This window comes from Rhinolophus sinicus, chromosome 11, assembly GCF_057876585.1.
Source record: "Rhinolophus sinicus isolate RSI-liver-muscle chromosome 11, RSI-T2T, whole genome shotgun sequence".
Classification (NCBI taxonomy): domain Eukaryota; kingdom Metazoa; phylum Chordata; class Mammalia; order Chiroptera; family Rhinolophidae; genus Rhinolophus; species Rhinolophus sinicus.
In genome coordinates, this window is record NC_142511.1 from 17716564 (window position 1) to 17729358 (window position 12795).

At 37.4% G+C, this 12795-nt stretch overlaps 1 protein-coding gene across 5 annotated transcripts in view; it reads left to right on the top strand.

Moving 5' to 3' along the window:
* The window catches only part of LPGAT1 (lysophosphatidylglycerol acyltransferase 1), a 99831-nt gene that overhangs the window by 62324 nt on the left and 24712 nt on the right, over positions 1–12795 (top strand). For all 5 annotated transcript variants that reach the window (XM_074322430.2, XM_074322427.2, XM_074322426.2 and 2 more), the window contains 2 exons: positions 3085–3358; positions 9398–9524. In XM_074322430.2, coding sequence (XP_074178531.1) covers positions 3085–3358; positions 9398–9524 — 401 coding nt within the window. The remainder of the gene's footprint in view (positions 1–3084; positions 3359–9397; positions 9525–12795) is intronic.

Below are 12795 nucleotides of genomic sequence, written 5' to 3' on the forward strand. Positions count from 1 at the left end.
AGAGCCAGTTCTAGTATGTCAGGGAGCTCTTCCTCTGACTTTTTGTTCCTTAAATCATTTATTTCAATCTGAACTTGAATATGCAAGCATTATAAGCATTAAAATGCCGATAATATAAATACTCTAATCTCTAATGAGAACAATAGGTGCTTTCCTCATAGGGTTGGTATGGGGGTTAAATGAAGTAACACATGTGAAGCACTCAGAACAGTGCCTGCGACCTTCATCCTCATTTTTATTGTGATTACCACTGTTGTCATCTGTATTGTCACCGTTATCTACAAGTCACTGTTATACTCGGTATATAGATTAGCAGTAGGGAGATTATTAGGAAACAAACAAGTTTACGAGTAGTGAGATTACTAAATTCATAGAGGAAATATTTTGAGAATTCATAGTAGGAAAAGTGAGGACATGGGATTTCTGTGAAGCCAGAAAAACTTTAGAGCAGGAGATGATATTTGGTATAAATCTAAAGAATGAGTATGGGTTTGCTAGAAGGTGGAATGGGTCCCAAGCATTAGGAACAATTTAGTGTAGGAAAAAGTCTCATGCGCTCTTACCAAGTCAACACTACATTATACCGTGTTTCCCCGAAAATAAGACCTAGCCGGACCATCAGCTCTAATGCGTCTTTTGGAGCAAAAATTAATATAAGACCCGGTATTACTATATTATATTATATTATGTTATGTTATATATTATATTATATTATATTATATTATATTATATTATATTATATTATATTATATTATATTATATTATATTATATTATATTATATTATATTATATTATATTAATTATATTATATTATAGTAAAATAAGATCGGGTCTTATATTAATTTTTGCTCCAAAAGACACATTACAGCTGATGGTCCAGCTAGGTCTTATTTTTGGGGAAACACGGTAGGGTTTCCCTGATACAATATTAGTATCACACACTTTATTTTCTCAAAAATGGATTATTGAAATATGATATGCTAGCATTTTTATGTATGGTAATGCCACACTTAATTGGTGTTTATATATTTAGCAACTTCAACCTGGATTGTATAGAACCTTGCACATAAGTACTTAATGAATAACTGGTGAATCTAATTAAGCCTCTCCTAACAACCGCAAATTCAGAAATTAGCTGGAAGTGTGTACAAAAATTCTAAGCTCTATGAAAGTAAGTGTCACAAAACACATACACTTTACTCCAAACAGCTTTATGTACAGAACATATTTTTATTTTTCACATGCTGTACAATTATCTGGTTTCTTCTGGAAACACCCCTGGTTCTTCTGATCAGAGAGATGAATAGACGCTTTCACTGGAACCTCAGGAAGAAGTAGCAACAGGGATTAGCCAGCCACAAGGTTGAGGCAAAATAAACAGTGATCAGAACAAAGAAACTAGCCTAACATCTCAGAGTATCGCTGGAGGGGAAGACAGCAGAACCAACAATCAAAGCTTAGCAGTCTAGGGGAATCACGAGGGAAAACTAGCTGAGCCTTTTGCATCATGGGAGTCTAAGGAAATTATTGAATTTATAGTATAGTATAACAGTTGACCCTAATATGATTCCCAGCTATCAAGAAGAGGCTAAATTATGGATGTACTTTGACGGGATGAAAGTAGAAAATAATGTACTGTAAAATATTTTTCTTCATATTACAATGTAAAGATTTGTATACTTAAAGATTTTATTTCAAAATATCAGAGAGATTTGCAAATTCATTTCTAAAGAGCAACATTTTCCCCCTGATAGATGGTAATAAAAATCTATAACATGGAGGGAGGGAAGAGAAAAAAGTATTAATGGTAAAGAAAACCTCTTGAAACTGCTGCTAGACAATTTTGACAAGATATTTCCAAGAATGTTAAAAATATTTTACATATAGACTTGGGAACTTAAATACATAACAATCATAATTCAATTCAGTAAACTAGCTAAGAAAACACCTTACTTGTTTTGCATGTGGAATAATTTAAAGACTGAAAGCATACAAATTATTTTGGAGAGCTTCTGTAATTTGTTGGCTGGAAAATTATTAGCAAATTGATCGTACAGGAAGAAAGAACCTTTGTGATATTTAGTTGTGGGTTTGGGGCATTCCTACAGATTTTTCAGGATTCCTGCTTTCAGTCTCCAAGTCACCCTCTTTCCTCTCTTTCTTTCACAACTAAGATCTAATGCATCAGTGTCCTGTTAGCCTCACTTGGCAGGTTTTTCCCTGAATATATTCACTTCTCATCAATACACCATAGTTGAACCTCATTAAACTCCTTTGTCTGGACAACTGCAATAGTCTCCTAATTTATTCTGTAGTTTTTATGTTATTGGAGCCAGCAGATTTTTTTTTAAATGTAAATAAGATCAAGACACTCCCTGGTTCAAAACTATCCAGTGACTTCCTACCCCAAACCACTTACCAAGTGCAAGACCCATCCTACGTATCTGTTGTCTGCCTCTCTCCGAATTTCCTCTCTTGCTCTGTCTTCCTCATTCATTACACTTCAGCCGTGCTGGCCTTGGTACAGTTCTTTGAACATGTCACACTTGTTCCCAGCTCAGGGAGCTTTCTCCTTTTTGTTCTCGTCACCTGGAATACTCTGCCTCTCATCTTCCCGTGGCTTTTCCCCTCACACTGTCAGCTCTGTTCAAATTTCACTTCCTTTGAACTCTTGACCCTCTCTATCCTCTTCCTCTTTTTTTCCTAAGACGTATCACCAACTGAATTTACATTCTGTATTTACTATCTTCCCCACTCCAGTAAGCTCCATGAGGGTCTCTTCTCTCTCTCTCCTGTGTAGGACAGTGCCTGGCAAGTAGTAGGCACTCAGTAAACAGTCACTGAATTGATGAATGAATGAACTTTCAGGGGCAATTAGAGCAATTTTTTTCCTTTAGGAAGAAGAGTTTATTTATATAAGTGCTAATACCTTTTTACCACTTTGGTCAAGATAGGCAGTAAGTGGGGGGAAATCATTATCCTAGTCTATGATTGAGTTTTACTTTACAAGTTGTTATTTCTATTTAATTTTATGGCATTTTCATTTCAAACGTAAGTATATTTATGTGTGTGTCTGCCTTCTAGGGAAAACTTCATCGTGACCAACAGCTTCTTCTTCTCAAGAGGCACCTAGAAAATAATTACAGGAACAGAGATCGAAAATGGATTGTTTTATTTCCAGAAGGGGGCTTCCTCAGGAAGAGGCGAGAAACAAGTCAGGCATTTGCCAAGAAAAATAACTTACCATTTCTTACACATGTCACTCTGCCAAGGATTGGAGCAACAAAAGTTATTTTGAGTGCACTTGTAGCACGACAGGAAAATGGAAGTCCAGCAGGAGGAGATGCTAAAGAATTAGGTATGATGGTTTTCACATGTTTTCCTTTGTTGGAATTAAAGGATTTTCTGGGGTTCTAGAAGATAGCATTGTTGTCCTTTTCTATATTATAATAGAAATAACACTGAGGGAGGTGAAAATATAGTTTTTAAATGTTTTTATTTATAAAAGTAGTCCATGCTTACAACAGTTTTTTCAAATAATACAGAAATGCGTAAAGATGAAGGTGTCTTTCCCCTACCTTAGCTGTCCTTACTTCTGGCCATTCCCACCGCTGTAGTAAACATTCCTGTAAATATCTTTGCGTATTTGTGCAAGTATTTCTGTGGGGTACATTCCTAGAAGTGGAATCGCTAGATTAAAAGATATAGGGAGAGAAGTGACTAATTTGTAAAACTAATCATAGATAATGCAAATTAGAATAGTAATTTATCATTTATCAGATTTAGAAAGTTTTTTGTTTGTAATACAGAGAATGAATGCAGTTAGGCAGTATTTATTAAGAGCTTGAAAATATTTAAAAATGACTCATTTATTCCACTGCAACTAATACTTATCAAAAGGAAAGAATCTGAAATACTGGCGAAGAAGTTTATCACAGCATTACTTATAATAGCAAACGATTGGAAATAACCAGAAAGGAGACTGGTTAAGAAATTATCAAATATCCGTACAACAGAATACAGCTCAATCATTACCAATGATGTTTATAGGGCATCTTTATTGGCTTAGAAAAATGCTTATGCTCTATGTTAATGATGTGGGAGGAACATACAACTGTGGTGAAAACATTTGAGCTCAAATATAGAAACAATAAGGCAGTAGGAAATGAGTGAAAGGTAAGATACCAAAATGTGAGTAGTGATTGCTTCGCTGAGTTGTAACATTATGGATGATTTTTTCTCATTTCTTAATGCTTTTCTGGATTTTTAAAAATAATGAGTATGTATTACTTTTATGGCCAGGAAGAAGTAAAACACACTCAAAGATGCAACTATATATCTTGGAGACAGCCTCGTGACAGCCTTGTGAAGGTTTGCAGGCTATATTTGTGCCAACAGCATAAAGGCTGTTATGAACAAGTTTATCTAAGACACTATGAAAGTTTGGTGATAGAAACTGAAAGAAACTCACTTAGGGGTAAAAAAAAAAAAGAAAGAAACTCACTTGGTCTGTGTCCTTAGTAGCATTTTGCTATTTTAAAAAATATTCTTTAGATAAAGTAAAAATAGAAATAATAGGTCCTCAGAAATATGTCTTTATAAATGACAATAAGGACAGGACCAAACATAGAAATAATGCCTGGGAGACTACAGAGTTTTCCTTTCATTTGTTTTTTTTTCTAAGCAGCTAGACAGTCAGTTCTCTTAATCTTTCATCATGTATTACAAAGACAAATGGAAAGAGTTTTTTAATAGAAAAGGAAAGTTCAGAATAGCTTCACTGCTAAAGAGACTCTGTGGCAATGTCAGCCAAGCCAAAGCTTGAAGGGAAGGTCTTCCAAATAGGATTCGTTGCACTAATTAAGACTGCTGTTTTTAAATTGTTTTATCCAGTCAATCCCCTGTGATGTTCTAGATCTCAAAGGCAGGGACAGTTATCATGCTAGTTACACAATGGTGAAGAAAAATGGTTTTTTCCTTGGGAGCAAGATAATTTCTATTTATAACCAAAGCAAAGTAGTTTATTATTTATCGTACCTTAGTTAAAAATTTTATTCCAGCTGTTAAGGGAAAATCATAAGAAATTCTAGAAAGTTGTATACCTGAAAATTAGTTTTACTTGTATTTTATCATTTTTCCCCTATGTTTCGGTATTTTGTATTTTATTTTCTTTACTGTTCATATTCATTATTTAGTGTTCTATTCCATAGAAACACAAACCATGCCTTTGTGTCTTTTAATAGGTGGTCCATGCACATACCAAAACTAAGTTGGATCTGATTAAAAGGATTAGTTTTTTTTCTTTGTTGTATGATTTAATAGATATAAAACTGAACTCTGATTTTTTCCCCATGATTTTATAAAATTTTTCAAACAAATGGAAAAGTTGTAAGAATTTTACAGTTAATATCCATAAGTTGGTTCAGACAACAAAGATGGCGCAGTAGTTAAATGCTGTGTTTACCTTCTCTGACAACCACATCAAAATTACAACTATTAATAATCTATGAAGCAACCATTATTGAGAATCGCCTAAAATCAAGCTGAACTGAAGCCTTTCAACTAAGGATGCACAGAAGAAGCCACCTCCACAGACTGGTGGGAGGGGCAGAGACACGGTCAGGCTGGTCCCACAGCTGCGTGTGACCATTGAAGATCGAGAGGGATATTTGGGCTGTGGGGATCCCTCCCCATCCCCTAGAAGGGAAAGAGATCCCAGCCCCACTCCAGCCTAGGGTTCCAGTGCCCAGGAGAGAAGTCACATAATTTTTGGTTGTGAAACCCAGCGGAGATTGTGACTGAGTGAGACTGAGTGCGGCTGCACTCACAGGGGCTCCTCTTAAAGGGACCATGTGTGCGGACTTACCCACCAGTGGAATCACTCGCTCTGAGCTCCAGCACTGAGGCAGCAGCTGGAAAGGCGGCAGGGACATATGATGGGGAACTGAGTTGTCTGACTTGGGACGGGGGCTAGAGAGGCGGATTTCCCCTGAATGGAGGAGTTGGTAGAGGCCATTGTTTCTTTGCTGAGCCCTCTCCCTTCCCTGCGTGCAGATGCAGGTGGCCGCCATATCTTGAGTATCCACTCCTTGGCAATTTGAGACCCGGCCCCGCCCAACTTTCTGGCACACCCAGGCCGCTTCCTGCGGCGTTTTCGTGTAGACCACCTGCTTTGGCTCAAGCTGCACATATTTCTAGGGTCTCTCAAAGATTTGCGGAACCCAGACAAGCATCATCTGGCTAAAGCATGTCCTGTACCTCTGGCTGAGCAGCCCTAAGCACAGCACTAGCTGCACCCAGCCTTGGTTCATGGCTTGGCCTTCAAGGTGCTTCCATGCACAACATGGATGGCAGCCATCTGCGGACTTCTTTGTAGCTTCTGCCAGCAGCCCCAGGTGGCGCACGGGCTGTAGTTTAACTTGACCTACAGCAGATCCACTCCAAGGTTGTCCTGGGTCTGGTACTCCCAGTGGCCAGCTTCAAAACGAGCTGGAGCATTACCCAGCCACGTTCAAGTACAACATACCCAGGGGGCGGATCAGGAAGACACCAGCGTCCTGCTGAGGCAGATCCTGCCTCGTAGGATCAGCCCCTGCACAGCAACTTCTCCACTGTAGTCAAGGCCAGTCCTCACAACCAGTGAGCCCCTCCAATTGAGTGCAGTTATCAACCAAGGCTCAACTACAAGAGGAGAACACACACAACCCATACAAGGGACACACCTGGAGCACGTGGCTCAGGTGACCAGAAAGACTGCACCACTGAACCCCGCAGCACACCTAGTACATAAGGCCACTCTACTAAGACTGGAAGATGTAGCAGCCCTACCTAATACACAGCAACAAACACATGGAGGCAGCCAAAATGGAGAGGCAAAGAAACATGTCCCAAATAACAGAACAAAGTTCCAGAAAAAGAACTGAATGAAACAGAGATAAGCAATCTATCAGACACAGAGTTCCAAACATTGGTTATAAGAATGCTCAGTGATCTCAGGGAGAACTTCAGTAGAGAGGAAGCATAAAAATGGAGATGGGAACCATGAAAAAGAAGCAATCAGAAATAAAAGATATAATAATGGAAATGAAGAATATATTACAGGGAATCAGCAGTAGATTAGATGAAGCAGAGGATCCAGCCAGTGATGTAGAAGATAAGGTAGCAGAAAACACCCAACCAGAGCAGCAAAAAGAACAAAGAATCCAACAAATTGAGGAAATAATGACAGAAAACTTCCCTAACCTGGTGAAGGAAATAGACATACAAGCCCAGGAAGCACAGAGAGTCCCAAACAAGATGAACCTAAAGAGGCCCACACCAAGACATAATTAAAATGCCAAAGGTTAAAGACAAAGAGATTATCTAAAAAGCAGCAAGAGAAAGGCAGTTAGTTACCTATAGGGGAGCCCCCCCATAAAACTGGCAGCTGATTTCTTAACAGGAACTTTGCAGGCAAGAAGGGAGTGGCAGGAAATATTCCAAGTGATGAAAAGCAATGACATACAACAAAGATTATTCTACCCAGTAAAGGTATCATTTAGAATTGAAGGACAGATAAGGAGTTTCCCTGACAGGAAAAAGCTGAAGGCGTTCACCACCACCAAACCAGTATTACAAGGAATCTTAGAGAGACTTCTTTAAGATGTGAGGGGGTTAAGGACGGGTGAAAGGGGAAGGGATTAAGAAGTACAAATTGGTTGTTACATGGCAGTTATGGGAATGTAGGGTACAGCATAAGGAATATAGCAGCAATGTAATAATTAGGTATGGTTCCAGATAGGTACCAAATCTATCAGGGTGATGGATGGGATTGGGGTGGGGGGCAGGGTGAAAAGGTGAAGGTATTAAGAAATACAAATTGGTACTTAATACAGTATGGGGAATATAATAAACAGTGTTATAAAGATCATGTAAGGTGCCAGATGGGCACTAGACTTATCAGGGGGATCACTTTATAGACTGTGTCCAATGCGCTATACACCTGAAGCTGAAGTAGAATAATACTGAATGTCAACTGTAACTAAATACATGGGTACATATAGTCACAGGTTGTGGAGCACAACATAGGGAAGATACTCGATGGTATTGTAACAGCTGTATAAGACGTCAGAGAGGTAGTAGCTTGGGGGAGGGGAGTTATCACTTTATGAGGGGTTTAAATGTCTATTACGTTGCTTTGTATACCTGAAACTAATAATATCCATGAGCTGACCAACTAAATTCTATAATTAACATTTTACTATATTTGCTTTGTCATATCTCCATACTTCTGTCCATCCATTAGTCCATCTTGCCTTTTATTTTTTAATGCATCTCGACCTAAGTTGCAGACATCAGTATACATTTCAGCATGTACATCACTGGGAGCTTGTCAAAATGAGTTTTGTTACATAAACTCTGTTCTTTTAGCAATATGTTATTTAAAATTTTTTTTTTCCACATTTCTTTTATAGGTATTATTTTCCCTTCAGGATGTTGGCTAAATTTTTAAAGAATTTAAGGCCAGTTCATAATTATTTGACATACACAAGTAAAATATCATTGATTCCTAATGCACATTTGGACTTATGTTTGAAAATAAGTTTTATTTTTTAGGGATCTCTTAAATAACTCAAACAAAGCACAGACCATTACATGTTGAAGTCTGGCTATCAGCATTCTCTGGAGGATTCCCCTCTCAATTCTTCCTCAACTTTGTACTCCATGCTGGCAATAAAAACAGCATGCAAAGCACCAAAGTTAACAGAACTTCCTCATTCCCTCTCACAACAATAGTTATCTGCTGTACCTACCAAGGGCAGACAAGTTTACTCCTTTATTTCTATGTAACTCTTGCTAAAATGGGAGGAATTTTTCTGTTTTGTTTTAAAGAAGAGCAACAAATGACAATCATGTGCATTAATACAATGCTTAATTTTATTGCCTTATTCCAATATTTATTAATGTCTCCCAGGTATCACAAACCTTGGTATTCATATTATATTGAGTTCTATTTAGTGGATGTTTTTGTGTGGTTTTGATGTCTGTTTTTCATTTTTGTGATGTGATACTTCAGCTCTGACCTTTTTTCATAAGCCAGTTTTTGTGTGATAAAATATAAATTAGATCTTGATGGTGCATAATTGTATTGAATACTTGAATGATGCATGTCTAATAAATAACAATGCTGTTATTTGTTAATTTGTTAGAGACTCGTCTGTTTTATAATATAATAGGAAGTGCTTAATTTCATCCTAAGTGCATCATATAGAACAGTTAACATCAAAATTCATCCTGTTTTCTTAAAGCAAAAAAGTATGTCAGTATGCTTTATAATCCTCAAGTAATCTATACTATGTTACTTATAAATAATATAAAAATTGATTCAATTTTAAGTCGTTTTTTTCTTTGTTCTCAGATAGCAAATCGAAAGGCCTCCAGTGGATAATAGATACAACCATAGCTTACCCCAAAGCTGAACCCATAGATATTCAAACCTGGATCCTTGGATATAGAAAACCAAGAGTCACACATGTACATTACAGGTAAGAATTCTACTTTAGGACTAAGAATATCTCCAACATGAAGTACTGTCTCAGGACACTGTGAATGTTTTAATATTAAATGTTTAATTGATAGTGAGTGTAATGGACTAAATATTGTTATGCTGAATTTTTTTTTTTTTTTTTTTTTTTTTTTTTAAGATTTTATTGGGGAAGGGGAACAGGACTTTATTGGGGAACAGTGTGAACTTTCAGGACTTTTCTCCAAGTCAAGTTGTTGTCCTTTTCAATCTTAGTTGTGGAGGGTTCTGTTCAGCTTCAAGTTGTTGTTCTTTTCAGTCTTAGTTGTGGAGGGCGCAGCTCAGCTCCAGGTCCAGTTGCCGTTGCTAGTTTCAGGGGGCACAGCCCACCATCCCTTGTGGGAGTCGAACCGGCAACCTTGTGGTTGAGAGGACATACTCCAACCAACTGAGCCATCTGGGAGCTCAGCGGCAGCTCAGCTCAAGGTGCCATGTTCAATTTTAGTTGCAGGGGGCGCTGCCCACCATCCCTTGCGGGACTCGAGGAATTGAACTGGCAACCTTGTGGTTGAGAGCCCGCGCTCCAACCAACAACTGAGCCATCCGGGAGGCAGCTCAGCTCAAGGTGCCGTGTTCAATCTTAGTTGCAGGGGGCAGAGCCCACCATCCCTTGCGGGACTCGAGGAATTGAACTGGCAACCTTGTGGTTGGGAGCCCACTGGCCCATGTGGGAATCGAACCGGCAGCCTTCAGAGTTAGGAGCACAGAGCTCTAACCGCCTGAGCCACCGGGCCGGCCTGTTATGCTGAATTTTTAACATGAAAATATCATTTGAAGTAGTATTTTCACTGAGTGATAAAAGTCTCTAAAAATGACATTCTAGAGGCACTGTGATTACTTAATTGTCGGAAACTCTTGAGTAAAAGTGATTAACTTACTTAAAGGGCAAACATCAAGGATAAATATATATTCATTTTTTATTGAGTAGGTTTGTATGAATGGAAATAGAATTTTTTAAAGCATTAAGTCATGTAAGATTTTCTAAATGATTAAACTGACAATTTCGCTATGACTTACACATTAAATTTTTAACATTTTAATGTGCTTGTCATTTGTATAAACAACAGCAGTAACATTGAATATTCTGTGCTAGCTTTTTGAGATTTTTTAAAGAGTTTTATGTAAATATATATAGGTATTATATGAGGTGTGATCAAACAGTACAGTTAATGTTTAAATTAAAAAAATTATTACAGTAAAAGACACATTGCCATTAATTCCCCTCAAAATATTCCCCCTCACTTCAGACATACTTATCCCATCGTTCTTGCCACAGTCTGAAGCAGTTCTGGAAAGTCCTCTTTCATGAGTGTCTTTAGTTGCGCTGTCATGGCTGCCTCAATATCCTGAAGCATTTTGACTTTGGGGAAGAGCCAGAAGTTGCACGGTGCCAGATCTGGTGAGTAAGGTGGATGAGGACACACTGTAATGTTTTTATTTGACAGAAATTGCCATGTACCAGAAATGATGTAGAGCATTGTCATGATGGAGGATGATTTATGGCACACTTTAAAACACACCTTCTCTCAGGTGTGGCTCACACTCCACTGACTGCACTGAACAAGTTGAAATTTGTCACACACTGTTACCAAGGTTCAACACGCTGCTCCCGTATTGAAGATCCTTGCCTTTCCGTTGGATGGCACTCGGCAGCAGCAGTCACTATATTTTTTTATCACAAAGGCTCTGTGTCACACATCACTTCTGGTACGGCAATTTCTGTCAAATAAAAACATTTTGGTGTGTCTTCATCCTCCTCACTCACTGGATCTGGCACTGTGCACCTTCTGGCTCTTCCCCCAAAGTCAAAATAACCATGAAAGGTAACCGTTTTGAATCGATTCAGGACATGGAGGCAGCCACAACAGCACAACTAAAGACAGTCATGAAAGAGGACTTCCCAAACTGCTTCAGAAAGTGGCAAGAACGATGGGATAAGTGTGATCGAAGCGAGGGGGAAGTATTTTGAGGGGGGTTAATGGCAATGTATCTTATACTGTAATAATTTTTTAAAAAATTTAAGCATTCACCATATTTTTGTTATCACACCTCATATCAAAGTATTATTATGATAAATAAGGCCTGGATCTCTTTTTAAGCCATTTATCTTCATTTCCTGGTCAAAGATCTCAACCAGCAGCAACTAAATTATAAAGTGACCTTAGTCCCAAGGAGGATCACAATTGCCAACAAAGCCCTCAATTCAAGAGGAAAAGTACTCAAACTACAGACCCTTTGATAATAGATCATTAGCATGTTTTCATCTATGTAAACCATCAGAGTTTTAAATATAAGTACAGAGTTGGAGTAATTTGAAACTTAAATTTTAAAACTTAAAATTAAATATTACAGTTTGGGTTTTTGATATGTGAGGAATGACTATAAAATTATAGTTGATTCTACCATGTGACTTACATTGCTGTATTATAAAGTTCATGTATAACATAAGAAAATAATTCCTGATGACTATTCTGACTCCATTCCACATATGTTTTCCATTTTACTGAAATTATTGAGCACTTACTATGTACAAAGCAGTGTGCTAGGCCCTGGAAGAATTTCTCCAGGAATAGTTTTATTTTCATACATATGAAACATCTAGCTTTCAGTTTTTTAATTATACTCTATAAATGAAGCTGAATTCTAATGCCCAGGAATACGTGGCTATTGGATATATGTTTTGGACATATGTAGATTGTATCTGCGTTGGCTATATGTCGATCTTCCTAGCAAACAAAAAGAAATGAGACAAGGAAGAAAACATTAAATTATATAGGCAATCTATTATACTTGACCTTGCTTTTTTAACCAATAGAAGAAATTTTAGTTTATAGTTATTCAATAAAAAAATGAATGGAATAATAGGGATCTTAGAAATTGAAAAAGAATGTTCATTTTTAGCAAAATTATTTTAACAGGAACAAATGCAAGGCTCTTAAATTCACTTGAAGCAGAGATTCTTAAATCTGGGTCTCATAGATGGACCTGAAAAAAAGTTTTAGCTCGATCTCTATACAAACTTTTGTGTATGTCTGCAATTTTCTATAGAGAAGAGTCATAGCTTTCACTCTACTCTCAAAATAGCCTAAAGATTTTTTAAAAAGATAGAAGAGGAATGGTTAGTTTGATACCAAAAAATAACTTCTATTATAATAATAAAATAGAAGCGTCTCAGAAATATATTTTTAATAGAATCTTTATCAGACATAGAAATAACAAAGAAAATTCTAATG